Source organism: Amblyomma americanum, chromosome 2 (assembly GCF_052857255.1).
Source record: "Amblyomma americanum isolate KBUSLIRL-KWMA chromosome 2, ASM5285725v1, whole genome shotgun sequence".
NCBI classification, from domain to species: Eukaryota; Metazoa; Arthropoda; class Arachnida; order Ixodida; family Ixodidae; genus Amblyomma; species Amblyomma americanum.
The window spans coordinates 65,029,181-65,047,193 of NC_135498.1; the positions used below are offsets into that span (position 1 = coordinate 65,029,181).

The 18,013-nt window shown below is 49.7% G+C and overlaps 1 protein-coding gene across 1 annotated transcript in view; it reads left to right on the plus strand.

Annotated features, from left to right (window-relative positions):
* Positions 1-555, plus strand: part of LOC144118641 (uncharacterized) — a 59,162-nt gene extending 58,607 nt beyond the window's left edge. The window contains exon 3 of the mRNA XM_077651518.1: positions 338-555. Within this exon, the coding sequence (XP_077507644.1) occupies positions 338-508 (171 nt within the window). The 3' untranslated portion in view covers positions 509-555. The remainder of the gene's footprint in view (positions 1-337) is intronic.
* Positions 556-18,013: the final 17,458 nt, after the last annotated feature.

Consider the following 18,013-nt stretch of genomic DNA (forward strand, 5'->3'; position numbering starts at 1 on the left):
AGGAACAGTGCTTCCGACTTTTCGGCCGAGCATTTAAGTCCCTTGGGTTTCAGGTACTCTTCAATGATGTCAATTGCTTTTTGCAGAGAGCTTTCAATTTGTCCGTCACTCCCCTTATTTATCCATAATGTTATGTCATCCGCGTATATTGTGTGGTTTGTGTGATCTACAGGAGTTCGGGCTCCCGTGGGATACTTTTTTGCGCTAGGCATGATACTGTCTGCAGGAAATACAACCCTTTTAGGCTCTTCTTTCAGATCACTACATAAATTGCTCTGTATCTTTCTTTTAAAGCTTATGAGAGCGTTTAAATTTGTTTTCATATTTTCGTCAACAGTGCAACCCACGACACGACAACCCTTGTAGAGAACTGGCCAATGGCAACTGCAGCTGCGTCGCTAGGAACGATAAGTGGGGCCGTGATGTTGGTGTGTGCGCCTTGAAGAATGTGTCACTTGGAAGCTACGAAGAGTATGGAAGAACAACAGCTTGGATGCCCCTGCCCTAATGAGGGAGAGTCTGGCGTCGTGGCCCCAAATAAAGTAGTAAAATCTACTATTGTTTAGTGCCTTAATTGAGCCAAAAGAGCTCTCAGGAGATGAAACTTTATAGGCAGTAATTTTGTTTATCCCAAAAGTGCTTTGGAGGTAATCTCTTCGCTACAATTAAATTTTACTATGAATTTCAGAATATATCTTACACTGTAGAAAACATTAATATTCCTGGCCCCTCCTCCACTCAAAACTCTAAATTTTTACAGAAAAAATTGACTAATTGCGCCTCCTAGATATTATATAATGAAAAGGAATGGAGTTTCAGAGAAGTCTTGGCGAAATTTCTAGGATAAGCCATAGAACGTTTTAACTGAGGAAAGAGATTTAAATTAAGGCACCCCCATGACCGGGGAAAATTTTAATTAGATACAAAGGTTCTGGAAAAGCTGCATAGCTTTCCTTTGTAGCCGTATGGCTGGGCTTGGGTGGATGCCAATGCGTAATTACTCCCTCATTACAAAAATACTCCACCTTGGGAGATTCTCGTGAACATTTTTGACCAAAGGTTCATAAGACCGGAAGCGGGGAGTATTGAAGAAAAAGAAATGGGCTTGGCCAGGTTATGCAATAAAAAGGCAGGATAACCGCTGGTCCTTAAGGGTAACGGAGCGGATTCCAAGAGAAGACAAGCGTAGCAGGGGGCGGCAGAAAGTTAGGTGGGAGGATGAGATTAAGAAGTTTGGGGGGGGGGAAGGGTCAGGTGGTCGCAGTTTGCAAAGGACAGGGTTAACTGGAGAAGCATAGAGGGGCCTTTGTCTTGCAGTGGGCGTATTCAGGCTGATGATGATGACATAGCACAAAATCACACTAATATATATGACAGGCTCACTGCTATGAACAATGCGTACATTTAGAAATACGCCATGTAAAACGGTTGAACAAAACTATTCGCAGCTCTAATATCCGAATATAGCGAATTGCTTCAATTACTAGCAGATGAATCGCCTCGTCAATAATTGATTCCGTTATTCTACAGTCATTTACCAAGTTTTGCACCGTTCGCAAAGATACGCCTAACGATCGAAATTCTGGCGCTTTGTATATTGCTACTAACCGAACAGTGCGCTGCAGGCCTTGAATATTTCAACTCCACAAGTAATGATAGGCCATGTGGCAACGCCCCTTTCCCGAAACTATTGATCGGCTTGTAACTCCTACACAGAGGCACACAGAAAGTATGATCAGCGTACTGAAGTGCCCGCACAACTGCACGTCACACCCGATGACAACAAGGTTTGCCCCATGCGCCAAGTAAGACGTGCGTGTACGGGACCGTCGCCCGTTTGTGCAGGAGGTAACCATGGCAACTTAATCACTGGTGAGGCGCGCTCCACTTGTGGAATACAAATGTAGCGGCAGCACGTGCAGCAGGCGGTCAACAGATACGCTGCGCCACCACCACCGAAGCTCAACCTGTAAACGGTCATTATCAGCAGAAGTCTAACACGAAAAATGCCAGTGAAGATGAGGTTTAGCCCTTACGAATATCAAGAACATAAAAAACAAGTGTATGTATTTGTTCTGAGATGTTCACATAAGGGTTAACTGCCCCGAACTGCAGTTTCCATTCACTCAATTCCAGTTAAAAGCCATTTTGGTTTACCACAGAAATCTATGTAGTATACCATTTTTAGAGCTATTGGATCTCAGCCAACACCGTTGCAGCGCTATACAGTTCATAACTGCATGCACAGCTTGTCATACTTGCGGAAACCGACGTAAAGTATTTTTCACTCCGCGTAAGGGCACCGTCTATTGAGAAACTATGATCAAAGATTTCACCAGGAGGGTGACGCTTCCTATACCTGCCAGCTGCCACGATTTACAGACGGTAGTGCCAATTACTACTTCAGTAACGTCCATAGTGAATGGTGGACCACTATCTCCATGTCAACGGACGACCAACGGACGACGTAGACTGGTCCACAATATGGCCCGCTAAAAGAGGCGGATGTATGGTTGTCCGCCTGCTGAACGCGGCCGCACGCCAAGCTTTATTTGGGTCTTTGTACACCCTTTGTTGGCTGTTGCGGCTCGTTAAAATTGGTTGCGCTGCTGATCAACAATGGTAACCGCCGCACTGGGCAAATATATGGAGTACAGAGAACTTATTTTTCTTGTTTTTACTGACACAATTTGTCCTTACCGTTGTTATAAGTTGAAAAAAGATATTTCTCAAAATGCGCTATATGTCTACGGTACAGCCTTCTCTACAACACAGATATTGTGTGTCGACGCACCAGAGGTGTTGCACTTACACCGAATGGCACAGATGACATTTCCAGTACATATTTCGTGCACCATTCACGCAATATATGTGCGATCATTTCTGCATAATGTGCACCCAATACAAAGAATCAGTATGAGCACAGTGAGGGCTCGAAGTTCAATGAATGCACTATGTATCTAACAGTCGTAGATCATTGCAAGAAAATTGTCTAGTATTCATCAAACCGCGTGAAAGCAAACCACTCTCACGCAAAGACCTTCACTATCAATGCTGCTATATGCGACACCAATAAAGTTCACTTAACATGCAGTTGCGTGATCAGTTCCCTAGACTTGTCGACTCTTTGCGGACCATATCCGATGACTGTTTCGTCAAGAGGAGTGACTAAATCATTGTTCATGATCCACGGTGCCGAAATGAGCGATGGCTTCCGAGAGAACGAGCGCAAGTAGCGGTTCCCGTTCTATCCGTGCGGATATCGCTGCATTTTACGAAGTTTCGATGGTCGCGAGCACATAACCAAAAAGCCCCATATTTTCCGCAGCACCTACATCACTACCACATGAAGGAACACGGCGCCAAAGTGTCTGCGACCGGTGCCGCAAAGCGGGAAACAGACAGTTTTAGCTGTGCATACGCAAATGCTTGCGTACGCAAAGCGCTACGGCGCTGCGTGCGTTACGCTGTCCGCTCCGAACTATATTTTTTGTTGGCCGTGCCGTAGCGTCTCACACGCGTACGCGTAAACAGTAGCGCCATCTAGTGACAAGACGCCACAGCACATCAACGCTCGGTTGAAGAAAATTTCATCTGTGATCACTGGTAACAAGGGTGAGTGCATTGCGAGCCTTTTTTTCCAAGAAGAAAAATTATGCAAACCAAAGAAAACGTAAGAACTGACTAAAAGCTATAAAAATGCTTCGCCAGGTGTCGTTGCTACGAGGAATACACACGGCACTTATTTAGGCCTAGGAGATTGAAAATCGCCAAATTATCTGAAAAACAGGGGCTAGTTGTCGCTTATACCGCTGCGTGTTGTTTGATGGTGGGGGTCGGAGTCGTACTCTGGAGGATCCACAGTCAGGACGCCACCCGCTCCGACCGCCACCACCACCTGGACAGGACTGCCGATGAGTTAAAGGAGTGGGGTGATGGGAGGAAGATTACGAGAAGATTTATTTACATAATTACATTTGTACAGAGTCAGAGGTCAAAGCTTAGCTTCTCTCCGAAGAGAGGATCTTAAGGTAGGATTATAATAGAGGATGCAAAAGGAGTATGGAGGACGACAATTCGCTGCACTCGCCGTCCAGTTTTATACAGATCTTATTCCCTAGATTCTCCAGGTTGAGGACGACCTCGCCAGGGTGGGAGTGGCCTCAAACTTGCATTCTCGCGCAGAAACACGCACCACCGCGCATAGGGACACGGCCTCGTCACATGACAAGCCAGGGAGAAAGGAGGATACCGCCGGGTCCACGTCGACTGCGGAGGGAGATGTTTTCCGGCCAGCCGAAAGTTCCCACGCGGTGCTGACGCCTGTCTCTTCATTCGCAGAATCCGGCGTGCAAGACCGGAGCTCCAGGTCGGCCTACTTGACACCAAAGTGGCTTTGCCATTAGCCGGGCTGGCAAAGTTTTTGGACGACGACCGCCAGCCCGCCGCCATATGCCCACGCTGAACGTTCTGTACCGGGACAGAGGCCGCATTAGTTCCCCCAACTTAGTCACGACCACTGGGAATTAGCTGCCGCTCGATCACTGCGGCGGCCTCTCCGCTCTGCCCGGGCGAAGCTCTTCGGGGTACTCGGGTCGAGAACGTGGGAGCGATTCTTATCGCGTGGCTCGGGACCATCCCGAAGAAATTCAGCGTTGGCTTCCAGCAGGTAAGATTTGCTGTCTCTGTTGCTGATGATGAGACCCGCTGGCGCCGATCTTAACAACTCCTCCGCGGCCCGGAAAATATCGACTGGCCAGCGTTCCCAACCGCTGGGCATGAAGAGATGGGCTTGCGTCCACATTGATTTATTGGCTTGCAATATTAACTCCAAAGGCAAAACCGAAAGCACCAAACCACCAACAAAGGGAAGCATAGGCGGGACGTTCCGAACGACAAAGCACTGCCCCACGCGGAAATGCCCGGAATTCACTCAAGACAAAACCTTGCTCGAGAATAATGACCTCTTAATTTTGCCGGAATTTAGGGTCAAAGGGAGCGTCCGCGTCACAGCTGAGGTCACCGAGGACATATTGCTACGTTGTACGATAAGTGGTGGTGTGTAAAGCCTACAAATTTTAAATAGAAACATCATCCCTTATCAATCAAAGCTCTGATCCCCCTAAACCACCCGAATATCGAAAGTCTGCTTAAAATTTGGCCCACGCTCAGTTTAATCTACGGGTTTTTCTGAAAGAAGCTTGATCACTCGAGACTAAGAATCAATGTTCCAGCTCAACTCTCAAAGATGCGACTGCGCATCACAGACCTTACTCACTCTCGTACTAGGGAGATGCTTCCCTTAAACTCAATGTGTCATTGTGACACCTCGTAACCATCAGCTATACACAAAGCTGCTACAGCTGCTCTCCATAGAATTCTGCAGCCTCACTTCATTTGGTTAATCTCCGAATAATCCAAACGGCGAGCTAACCACGCGCCGCTAAACATCAGTACGCAAATGCTGACAAATACACGTACTTTCATTGCCTCCGCAATGCAATAGCTACACTTCTGTCAATGTAGCAACAAAGCCTTGGTATCGCAACCAAGTTGAACACGTCTGAATGTACTAAAAATACAAAAGCAAACGTGTTCCCATATTTCAAACACAAAGAAACTTGCTAGCTCTCAGTGGTTCCACCTAAGCAAAAAGCTCATTGTCTACTCAAGAACAGTCTTCGCTGCATTTTTGCGAGTGTCTTTATCATTTGGTAGCGCGGCAAGCTCTAACTCAGCACACAATAGCTTTTGTCGAAATTATGAAAAAGTACAACCTTATCTCATCAACTCGAAACTTTTAGCCCCAAACAATGTAGCCTTTCCCTCTCCGATTTCAGGCACCCACAAAAAAAAGAGGAATAAAAAAACGGCTACTTCGAATGGCCACACCGGGGTGAAGGCCCACTCACCTCTCCCGATTTGAAAGGATTAGCCTTTCAAACGCGCCAGCCGGGGTCGCGCTCTGACAGATTGTACTGCTGTAAACTCTTGACAAAAGGCAACTGAACACCGCCATTCTTGACCGCCCCTGTCATCTCCACCGCCCCTCGATCCGTTCAAAATACCCTGGTAGCCCATGCAGTGCCGACAACCGATTTCTGGTGAAGAACCGCATCCAGCTCCAGAAGCTACCCTTTGTTCTAATCCCAAGTAACCTCGGCTACGATTTCACTCTGCGCGCTTCCCGGAACCCCGTGCGGAAATTGAAGGACCCATCCTTCTCAAGTGCACACGAGGAACCCGTCTGCATGCGTGGTCTCTGTTTCTCGAGGCCCGCGCTCGCCTCCCCAGAATGTCACGCAATGTAGCACCTTCCGAACTTTCGGACCACTTTGCTTTTTTTTTCTTAGGGCCTTTCTGTCAGGTCGATGTGGCCTCGGTCTTCCCGCAGGCCGATGCCCCTTGAAAAACATCGCTCCTGTTCTGCTGGCAAGATGTGATCTTCCCTTTCTGTTACAGCGGTCAGGATTAGAGTTATCCGCACATGTCGCCTGACCAGTAACTATAGCCGCTAATTTGCAAGGTTTAATGCGGGAAGGCTTTGCTTTCCCTTCTGTGGCAATTGCACCTGTGCTATCTTTAGCACCCACCGGCGCACCAGAATTTAGGGCCTGATATTTAATCTCTTTTTCCCTGGTCCTTGCCCTTTTGCTTTTTTTCTACCCAGGCTGTTCTTTGTGCGTTTCCTCATAACTAGCCTTCTCAAGCCCTTCCGTCGCATCTCGCAAACCTTTATCGTAGTCTAAACTGGCCTCTTCGCCTTCGCAGCAGTGTCAGCTTTGCACAGCTGACAGAAGGACCTTCCGCTGCCCCCTAGTTGGGCTGTTCGCTCCCCTGAAAGCAGTCATCTGCTGTCTGCTTATCGCTCTGAGCGCTTCCCTCTCAAACGCGCTTCTCAGCTACAATCGGGCTCTAGTCCTCTGCCTCAACATGGCTTTCAATACTGCATTCTAACCTAGCTGCAGCCCCACACTCCTAATACGCTAGCTATGCAGAGCTAGCCGCAACTCTAGCTTGTTCACTGACGATGCAGTGACGCCACAACTCGAATTTTCCAAGATTTGCAATACCAAAAGGGTTCCACTCTGTTTCCCATTTGATACCTTTACAGAGCCGCCTGTTCTCAGCCTCGGGTTCGACTTGCTCTAGCTCCGCTGCTAGTTTCTGCATAGCTTCTTTAAGAACTTTTTTGCGATCCTGCAGCTCTGCCTCTTGTTTCTGCATCTCAATTTCCTCAGCTCTTTTACGCTCCTATTTCTTTGTCCACCTTTACATGTTATACCAAGCAATTTCAAAATCATCTTCTAATCTCGTTTCAAAGTTTTTGATTGCCTGGATAATATCCGAATCTTTCGCACTTTCCTCCACGTTTACTCCTAACTTATCGCACAAAAGCCACAACTCTGCCCTCGACAACCTCGTCAGGTCCACGGTCGCTGCCTTCAAATGTTGGTTTTGCTCGCTCACGGTGATTCTGAGCTACTGCCCTTGTGCTACAGACATACACCCGATCAACCAGCAGTTCAGATTTTTAACCCAGAATTTCAAGTCTGGAGGATCCAAAGCAAAACCCAAGCACTCACCCGCAGATGCACCATGCATCGCACCGCTGCCAACCAGTTGTTGAATGGTGGGGGTTGGCGTCGTACTCTGACGAAACCACGGTCAGGACGACACCCGCTCCGACCGCCACCACCACCTGGACAGGACTGCCGACGAGTCAAAGGAGTGGTGTGATGGGAGGAAGATTACTAGAGGGTTTATTTACATATCTACACTTATACATAGTCAGAGATCAAAAGTGAGCTTCTCTCCGAAGAGAGGATCTTAAGGTAGGATCATAATGGAGGACTCAAAAGGAGGAAGGAGGAGGTTGATTGACTGCACTTGCCGTCCAGTTTTATACAGATCTTCGTTCCTAGATTCCCCCGGTTGATGACGCCCTCACCAGGGTGGGAGTGGCCTCAAATTTGCATTCTCGCACACAAACACGCACCACCGCCCACAGTGACAAGCCGCCGTCACATGTCGAGCCAGTGAGAGAGGAGGATACCGTCGGGTCGACGTCGACTGCGGTGGGAGATGTTTTCCGGCCAGCCGAAAGTTCCCACGCGGTGCTGACGCCTGCCTCTTCACCCGCAGAATCCGTCGTGCAAGACTGGAGCTACAGGTCGGCCTACTTGACGCCAAAATGGCTGTGCCATTAGACGGGCTGACGAAGGCCGGCGGACGATGCCCGTTTATCCGCCGCTGTTTTCCCACGCCGACCGTCTTCTACAGGGAACCAGGCCGCATTAGTTCCTCCACTTAGTAACGACCATTGGGGTTAAGCTGCCCCTCGATCACTGCGGTGGCCTCTCCGCCCCACCCGGACTCCCTCCGGGCGACGCTCTTCGAGGTACTCGGGTCGGGAACGTGGAAGCGATCCTTATCGCGTGGCTCGCGACCATCCCGAAGAAGCTTAGCGTTGGCTTCCAGCAGGTGAGAGTTGCTGCCTCCGTTACTAATGATGATACCCGCTGGCGCCGATCTTGACACTGTGGGCAAGAGTAGGCGCAATAAAAGCGAACCGCTACCATTTGAACGAGCTATTGTGTTGGAAAATCCAGCGGCGACTATTTATTCCGAAGCGGGCGAGCAGGGCGCCGCCATCTCGTCAACTTTAGCCACGCAAGCCACGCAAGCGCCGCAACACAATGTTTGCTGGCTAGCGTACGTACGCAAGAATCAGGACTCGCGCTCGCGTTCTGCGCATGCGCACTACCGTCCCCGCAGACTCTGCGTACGCTAAGCCGTTGCGTACGCGCCGCTAAATCTATTCAGTTTTAGCTGTCCGTATGCAAGTGCTTGCGTACGCAAAGCGGTACGCGCTGCGTGCGTTACGCTGTCCGATCCGAACAATAGATTTAGTCGGCCGTGCCGTAGCGCCCTCATGCGCGCGTGTAAACAGTAGCGACATCTAGTGACGTCAAAGCACATCAACGCTCGTTTGACGAAAATTTCTTCCGTGATTACTGATAACTAGGGTGAGTGCACTGTCTAATGGACAGTTTTAGGTGTGCGTGCGCAACGGCTTAGCGTACGCAAGGAGTTTGCGGGGACGGTAGTGCGCATGCGCAGAACGCAACTGCAAGCCCTGCGTCTTGTGTACGTACGCTATCTAGCGGACTTTGCGTTGCGTCGCTTGCGTGGCTTGCGTGGTTAACGTTGACAACATGGGGGCGCCCTGCTCGGCCGCTTCGGAATAAATACATGTCGCCGCTGGATTCTCCAACGCAATAGCTCGCCCAAATGGTAGCGGTTCCTTTTATTTCGGCTACTCTTGCCCACCCGCAGCGATTTACGCGATAACTAGCCCTTGTTTTTCAGATAATTTGGCGATTTTCAAGCTCCTATGCCTAACTAAATGCAGTGTGTTTTCCTCGTAGCAACGACACCTGAAAAAGCAGTTTTATTGCTTTTAGTCAGTTGCATTTTCTTCGGTTTGCACATTTTTCTTCTTGGAGCAAAAAAAGGCTCGCAATGCGCTCACCCTAGTTATCAGTAATCACGGGTGAATTTTTTTTCAACCGAGCGTTGATGTGCCTTGACGTGTTGTCAGTAGATGGCGCTGCTGTTTACGCGTGCCCTGAGGGACGCTACGGCATGGCCAACTAAAACTATACATCGCAGCGGACAGCGTAGCGCACGCAGCGCCGTAGCGCTTTCACTCATGGAGTTCGAGAAACACGCAAACGTTAAGCGCCGATTGCAACCCTCTTACAACCCGGAAGAAATGACCCCAAAGGCAGCAGGTTCCAAGTTTTGCCTTGTGAACTGTCTTAGTGCTTGTAATGCAGTGGCCTTTAAATGTAAGAAACCCAGATGCTTTCTCAGAATTCTAGTTCCACTAATTAAAAAAAGCGTCTGTTACTTTAGTGACCATATCATTTGAGATTAGCACGCTGCTTCTCAATGGAGCTTACATTAGCCCTCTAGAATTTTTTTCAATATTGAACATCTAAGGTCTTCCTCGTCCTTTCGATATACTAGTTGTGTTTTACGTAACCGCTTCTTTCCTTTCAAAATTAGGCATTCTGAGCTGGAAGAGCACTTTTCTGAATAGGATTCTAAGCTGTGCAGCGCAAAAGGATGCAACTCTCAATCGAGACCTCTACTTGGGAGCGGTCTCGCACCATTCCCCCTCCCTTTTGTGCCGTTCTCCTGGTCCCTCCGCAGGTCCATGCCGCCAAACACGAGAGGGGGCATCGTGTTGGCTTGCCCTCCCTCCTTGGTCGCGGTCATTTAAACCAAAACCACCGTCTCCGCCACACCAACCCCCGTGGTGTGAGCCAGCAGCATCCGTGCAGAAGACTCCGTAGCGAGAGCCGTATGACGCGTGGCTTTCGTTTAGCTGCAGCAAACTGCCGTGAGCACGGCCTCTAGGGCTGTTTAAATTACTAGAGCTTTCGCGACGCTCTTAAAGCTTCGCGGCAGCGCTGAAGTAATAAAATATGACTGCATGTCGAAAGCACGCATAGTGTTGATAACTGCCCTTTCTATAGAAGAAAAGCGCTTTTGCTTCAGGAAGTAACAAATAAACGATCCGTTTTTTTACTATATCCTGATTAGGCACATTTTGCCTACGCTGAAATTTGATTTTCTCGATTGGTTGCCACAGCGTTGATCTTCGGAACGTAATATACAAGCACCACCATTTGCCTACTCACACTTCCGGTTCGTCTGAAGTGCGCTGATATGCAGCATCATCTTTGAGAAGAAACAACTAGCAGGTCATTGGCCAAGCTGGATGCGCTTTCTGAGTATTGGGTTGGCCAAAACCTGTTTACTACTCGGCTCCGTCGTATTACGCTGACGAAGATTTGAGAATGATTTGGGCGCTAGTACACTGTTGGAATCGACATAGAAGTGTGACATCGTTGTGCTGCATCAGCCCATCGGTTATGGTTATCTCTTCTCCGCCTTATGTGCGCACCCATGTTCACTTGCTCCTCGTCACTTCGGCTAGGCCATCCATAATTACTAGTCATTTGCAATCCCAGTGTGTTGTCATCTAGTGTCTCAAAAAATGCCACTGTCGCCTTGCTGCGTTCTCCTCACTTGATTCAAGACGCAATTGAAATATATGCGGTTATATGGCAGCCAATCGCAATAGGGAGCTTGGATAGGAGAATGGCAGGGCTTGCAAAGAGGCAACCGTCGACGAGCTCCTTGCAATGTGACCTTTTTACACTTTTTTAATATCATTATGGCACCCGTTCAGCACACAGGTTGCAACATGACAAGAAGAGCATTATTGAGTGCACAAGTTGTTTTCGTGAGTGGTTTTAATTTTGCAGAAAACAATAAGGCCGCAATGCGATGCGTGGTAGGTGTTCATGATATCCGGAGGCAGGCTATGATAAACATGCTAACATAGACACGAGAAGGCTCGTAGTACAAAACGGTAGCGAGTCGTATGTGAGCTTAACCACGAAATACAGGTTCTCTTTGGGCTTTGATGTAGAATGCGCAGTTTTATTTATAGTAATCAACGGCTCACCATTGCAATCTGTCCTTAAAACATTGGGCAGTCTATGTTCTCTGTTTTCTGTATTCAAACCGGCACTGCCAGAGCGTGATGCACCTGGCCGCACTTAAAAGCGCCGTTATGCAAGGCGTTTGCTTGCTTAAGGCATAATTATCTTCGTTTTTACAGTAAGGAAAACTCAAGCGAATCATGTTCTTTTCACACACGCTTACACTTGACCACTCTCACATTGCGTACGTTGTGATGGCCAGCGCTTTGTATACTCATAGGCCCAAACGTCCAATACCATTTAGCTTTTATCGGTGCAGCGCAGTAGGCCTCAGCACGGACTGCGGCATGCTCCCATAGACATCACAGTGAGGACACAGGTCAAACCTCCAGGTCAATGAGGGCATTAAAAAAGTTAGCAGCGGTTTACATACTGCTGAACCTGGATAGAGAGCCATAGCTGTGGTGCATCGGTCCACTAGGCGCGGTTTGGCATCTCTAACGTTGAGTGCGTTCCGCACACTGGATAGGCAGCGCGTTCACCCTACCACCCTGGCAGTTATATTAATGGTTTATCGCGAGGAGTTGGTAGCCCAAAGAACCCCTCCCTAGCGAACCTCTATTGAACAGCACATGTACGAGAATCTAGTGCCCATTGTGTCTTAGGTGAAGCTTCACGGCCTTCTCATTAAAGACACACTCGATGCAACCGCCACCCTTCAGCTCTTGCAAAGACAGACCAAACAGGTTGCTGAACTAATCAGGCGCGTGGCAGCACGCAATCATGGGCTGTCTGAACTCGAGACCCTCCATATGACCAATGCAATAATCATTAGCCGCATTACAAACCACCTCCCATACCACATGCTCACTCAATGCCAAACACAACAGGCATACATCCTAATACGCACGACTGTCACCTCCGCCCTACGTCTTCCACGGACGGTTAGCACGAAATGTCTCCTGGCCACTGGTACCCACAACACCGTGATCGAATTAACAGAGGCTCAACGCACCAACCAATAATTCAGCCTGAGTCACACGCATGAGTCCCATACAAGAAGCCCCCTACCGCGAAATATGAGCACAAGCCTCCATCAGGGTAGACGGCAAGCTCGCGTGAGCTATTTCACCAAAACTTGCAGCAACCGCTCCGATATCATTTATGTCGACGCGGCAGAAAATTGTAAGTTAAGATTCTTAACGGCAGTCTCAGCCTATGAAGACTGCACAGTGGGGGCGCCGCCACTATCCGAGCTAATTCGGCTGCAGAGACGGAACGAGCCGCCATCGCACTTGCTCTGGCCCACTGCACCTTTGACAAAAATATAATCGAAATTTGCACAGATTCCTAGGCCACATACCACCACTACCTAAAGGGCGTGGCAACGCCGGCCACACACTATATTGTTGCCACAGCCACCTCTTTCGACCATGTCGTGGATCCCTGGGTATGCCTCGATCCCCAGTAATGAGCGCGTTCATGCACTGGCCTGAGAACTCTCTTCCCGGACCCCGGATGATCAGGCACCCAGCCCCGCGCAAGGGGCCACTTCAATCCTTTCTAGATATAATCAAATCACCCCATTCTACAAATTCAGCCGCATGACATTGCCACCACCCCCCAGTACCTTGTCGCCGTTATCCAGCGCCATATGGCGACAATTACAAACAGGCGGCTTTATTTTACCCTACCGCCTCTCATGCTTTCACCCCAGCTTTTCCCCTCAACGTAACATTGGTCGCGTGCACAAACCCACACTTTTCCACTACCTTTGGGAATATCCTTCACCGCAGAGAGAACCCCCCATCCCCAATCCAGTCATTCTTCCTGGGAGGCTGGTTTATGGACCACTCAGCCCGCCTGCAAGAAATGGCTGGTGTTTCGGGACTTATGTGAACCACAATCCCGTGGAATCCTGGACCAGTAGGGCATCATCCTGGAAGATCACATCTCTCTCTCCCAGCACTGCCACGCACGTCAAAGCGCAGGCGTCCACTGACCCAGGAAGCCAGTTATGCTCTCTTGCTTTCCTCACAATCATTATTGAACGTTGTCAACGTTAACGACAATGAACACGATGAACTTCGACGGCCTATAGCTTCAGTGGTGCGTTTCTGCCACAATGTTGTCAATTCCAAAGCACGTAGCGCACATCTGTCGATACCGCCACGTCTCTTAAACCGCGACTCAGGTGTGCACTTTCCCAGGGGGCCAGGAGGAGGAGCAGGAGGAGGAGGTAAACTTTATTACAGAAGAGGTCTTAGGCGCGGGTAGGGGTGACGTTCCCCTCACCGCGGTGGGCTCCTCTCCTAGGCCGGACGCCAGGTGGCCGACCGACGATGTCGTTCGGCGACCTCCTCGGCCCGCTCCGTGACTCGGAGTTGAACCTCCGGGTCCGAGCTGAGCAGCGCGGCCTCCCACTGCGATTGGGTCGAGAGCTGCAGACTGTTCGACGGCCTGTCTTGATTACATGATGTTGGGGATGAGGGGTCCTAGAGTGAGCTGACTCTTTCAGCGCCGCAGGTCCTTTCTCTGAATGACGTTGTCGGACTTGGTTATGAAGGAAACTGTACAGGGGGTTTATTTTACATTATTTACAAGATTTAGGAACCCATTGGTGGGTGATGGGGGAAGGTCGGAGGATCTGATAAGATCTGAGGATGATCGAAGATTCCTTCCTCACGGCACTCGTCGTCCGGTTTAAAAAGGGACCGGTCCCTAGGATTCCCCAGGTTCGAGGAGGTCTTCGCCAGGTTGGGCGTCGCCTAACTTGCTTTGTCGTACACACACACACCACTTCACATAGGGACACGCCCCCGTCACATGCCTCGCCGGAGAGAGAGGGTGCCGCTGGACAATCGCCCCCACCAGAGAGAGCGTTGTCTTCGCGTCCGAACGACATTTCTCACGCTGTCAAGTCGGACACGTCTTCCGGGAAGTCCGAATGGGCGAGGCGCCGGCGAGCAGGCACAGTCGAAGTGGTGAGTCACCCCTGCTCGGTTCTGGCGGTTGCTAACTGCCTCTGTGCCGCACGGTCGATCTTCCGGGAACAATGTTGTGTACGAACGGGAGAAGAATCCTCCGTCTCGAATCCAATAAACCATGCGAGGACCGGCCGTGGGAAGCAACATGCCTATCGCCGTGCAGTGACCCCGGTTGCAGGTGTCCGGGCCGAATACGCAGCTGAATCAGACCACCGGCTGTGGCCAGAAACCTTACAGCTCCTCCGCGGCCCGAAAAATCTCCAATGTCCAGCGTTGACGACCGCTGGGCAGGAAGAGATGAGATGGCGTCCGTGTTGGTCCCCTGGATTGCAATATCATCGCCCCCAAAGCAGAACCCAAAGCACTACCAACAAAGGAAAGCGCAGGTGGGACTTTCCAAACAGCAAAGCACTGCCCCACACGCAAGCGCTCGGAATTCGCCAAAGAATCACCAGGCTTCTTCCACTGACAACATTACACTTATAAAAAATTGTGTTTAAATTTGGGTTAATTTTGTGCCGACTGAGCGCGAAACATCCCCTTTTGAAACTGCCACAGCCGCATTACTCGGAACAAAGTAAAAAAAACACTCACAGAGGAGGAGATTCCTCTTAGTTCTCCCGCCTACATCAGTCTGCTCAAGCCATCAGCATTTCCGTGCAGTTTCCCCTTCTTATAACGCACCGAGAAATTGTACTGTTGGAGAGCCAGACTCCATCTGAGCAAGCGACCATCTGTCGCAGCCATGTTAAAGGACAATGGTCAGTCTCAAATACAAAATGCTCCGTACAGGTAACACGACAACTTCTGCGCTGCCCAAACTAAACACGCGCACTCTTTTTCGGAAGCGCTGTACGCTTCCTCTCTACTGGTCAGTTTGCGGCTGATGTACAGAACTGGGTGTTCTTCATGTTCGTAGCCAACTTGGCTTAAGACAGCACCCAGCCCTCTATCGCTGGCCTCACATTGGACTATAAACTCTTTCCCATAGTCTGCGGTCCGGAGCAAGGTTCGGGACACGAGTGCTTCCTTCAGGCTTTTGAAGGCGTTTTTTTTGGTTATCCCAACTTACGTTAGTAGGTGCTCCCTTTCGCAAGGCGTCAGTTAAGGGACTAGCTCGCTGTGAGTAGTTAGGAATATATCGCTGGTAGTACCCAACTAATCCCAAAAAGGAGCGAATGTCCGTTCTCGTCCGTGGTTGCGGAAATGCTGCGATCGGGGCGATCTTTAACTCGGATGGGCTCCTAGTTCCCTGGCCTACAACGTGGCCCAAGTACGTCACTTGTGCGCAACCAAATCTACACTTTTCTGCCTTCAGTGTCAGTCCAGCCTGTCGTAAACTGGAAAACACGGTCCTAGATGCTCTTGCCAAGTTTCCGAAAAAATAGCCACATCATCTAAATAAGGGAGTGCAAAGCACTGCATGCCCTTCAGTACAATGTCCATGAGTTTCTAGAAGCTGTAGGGCGCATTCTTCAACCCAAAACTAAGCATTAAGGGTCGAAAGGTGCCCGCTGGGGAGATGAAAGTGGCATACCTGCTCGCGCTTTCTGAGAGGAGAACTTGCCAATATCCCCGTACGAGATCGAGGGTGGTAATGAATTTCGCGCCGCTCACCCTTTCTACCCTTTCCTCTATGTTAGGAATCGGGTATAGCTGATCCCTGGTAATTACATTCAGCTTTCTATGATCCACGCAGGGACGAGGATCTTGTCCTGGGGCCTCAATAAGAATTAGCGGTGAGGTATAGTCACTTTCCGTTGGCTCTACAACCCCTAACTCCAACATGCGCTGAATTTCCGCGTCCATTATTTCTTTTTGCCGCGGTGATACACTGCAGGGTTTCAACCGTACCGGCTCACCAGAGGTGAGCTCGATTTCGTGTGTCACAAGGTTTGTCTTTCCCGGGCGACTGCTAAATAGGTCAGCGAATTCGCTCAACAACTGCTTTAGCGTGTCGACCTGGGTACCGCTTAGGAAATCTGCATTCACGGAGTGAGCCAGAATGTTCTCCACGTTGTCACTAGCGTCCGCACCTCCCTTCCAACCCTGACTCTCGCTGTCCAGCTCTTCTGGTTCATTTAGAGTCAGATTGACGATCCCGCTGCGTTCCACGGACGGCTTCATCAGATTGCAATGATATATTCTCACCTGCTTTCCCCTGCCTGGAACCCTTAGCGCGTAATTCGTCGCCGAAAGTTTTTGCAACACTTCCACTGGACCATCCCAGTGAACTTCCAGCTTGTTTTTTCTCGATGGCCGTAGGATCATCACGCGGTCGCCCGCGGTGAAGCCTCGAAGGCACGCGTTTTTGTCATAATAGACCTTGGCGGCCTCCTGGGCAGCTTTCATATTTCGGTTTACTAATTCCCTCGTGTTGTTAAGGCGGTCCAGTAGCTGAAGCACGTACTCAACCACTGTCTGGTTCTCTCCTGTCCCTTCCCACATTTCTCTCAGCATTCGGAGGGAAGAGCGGAGGGCTCTTCCGTACACGAGTTCTGCTGGCGTAAACCCCGTAGGTTCGTGGGGGACTGTTCGTGAAGCGAAAAGTGTGGCCGGCAGACAATCCTCCCAGTCTGCTTTATGCTCATAAAAAAGAGCGCGTAGCACCCGCTTCAGCACCGAATGCCATTTCTCTACACTGTTGGACTGCCGATGATACACCGAACTGTGTAACAGTTTTATTCCGCATCTTTCTAAAAATGTGGTCGTCAAGGCGCTTGTAAAGACTGTCGCCTGATCGGCTTGGATTTCGGCCGGAAATCCTATTCTCGCGAACACTGACAAAAGGGCGTCAACTATTTCTGTGGAGCTCAAGTCCTTCAACGGAATTGCTTCGGGAAGTTTTGTGGCGGGACATAGCATAGTAAGCAAGTACTTATAGCCTGATTTCGTTTTAGGCAAAGGGCCTACTTGTCTACTACAAGCCGGCGGAAGGCTTCCGAGATCAATAGAACAATTTTCAGTAGAGCCTTCCATGTCTCTCCCGGCTTGCCCACGCGCTGGCACGCATCGCATGATTTTACGTAGCGTTCTGCATCTTTGATACAACCCGGCCAATAATATTCCATTAATAGCCACTCCTTTGTTTTATTGATTCCCAGATGTCCTGCCCAGCCATTTCCGTGGCAGAGACTCAGAATGTCCGCTCTGTATTTTTCGGGCACGACCAGCTGATCAAATGTTTTGCCTTTTCTGTCCTGGTAGTGTCGGTATAGTAAGCCTCCCTTCTCATGCATCGTTATGTTGCGTCTCGCGATGCCCTCTGTAGCTGGAAGGTGCAGTTTTTCCAAAGTGGGATCCTGCTTCTGCTCTTTTATTAGGGACTCCCTGTTCACCTGCAGAAGGCGATCAAAACTACGCGATGTTGGAGATAAAACGGATCCTTCAGCATTTTCTGCCTCCTCTACCGACTTAGTGGTTGAAGTCTCTGGTCGCTCATCTGCTCGGTCAGCTGTCGGGCTTTCATTCCTCGTTGGTTCCCTTCCCTCCTCATTTTATTGC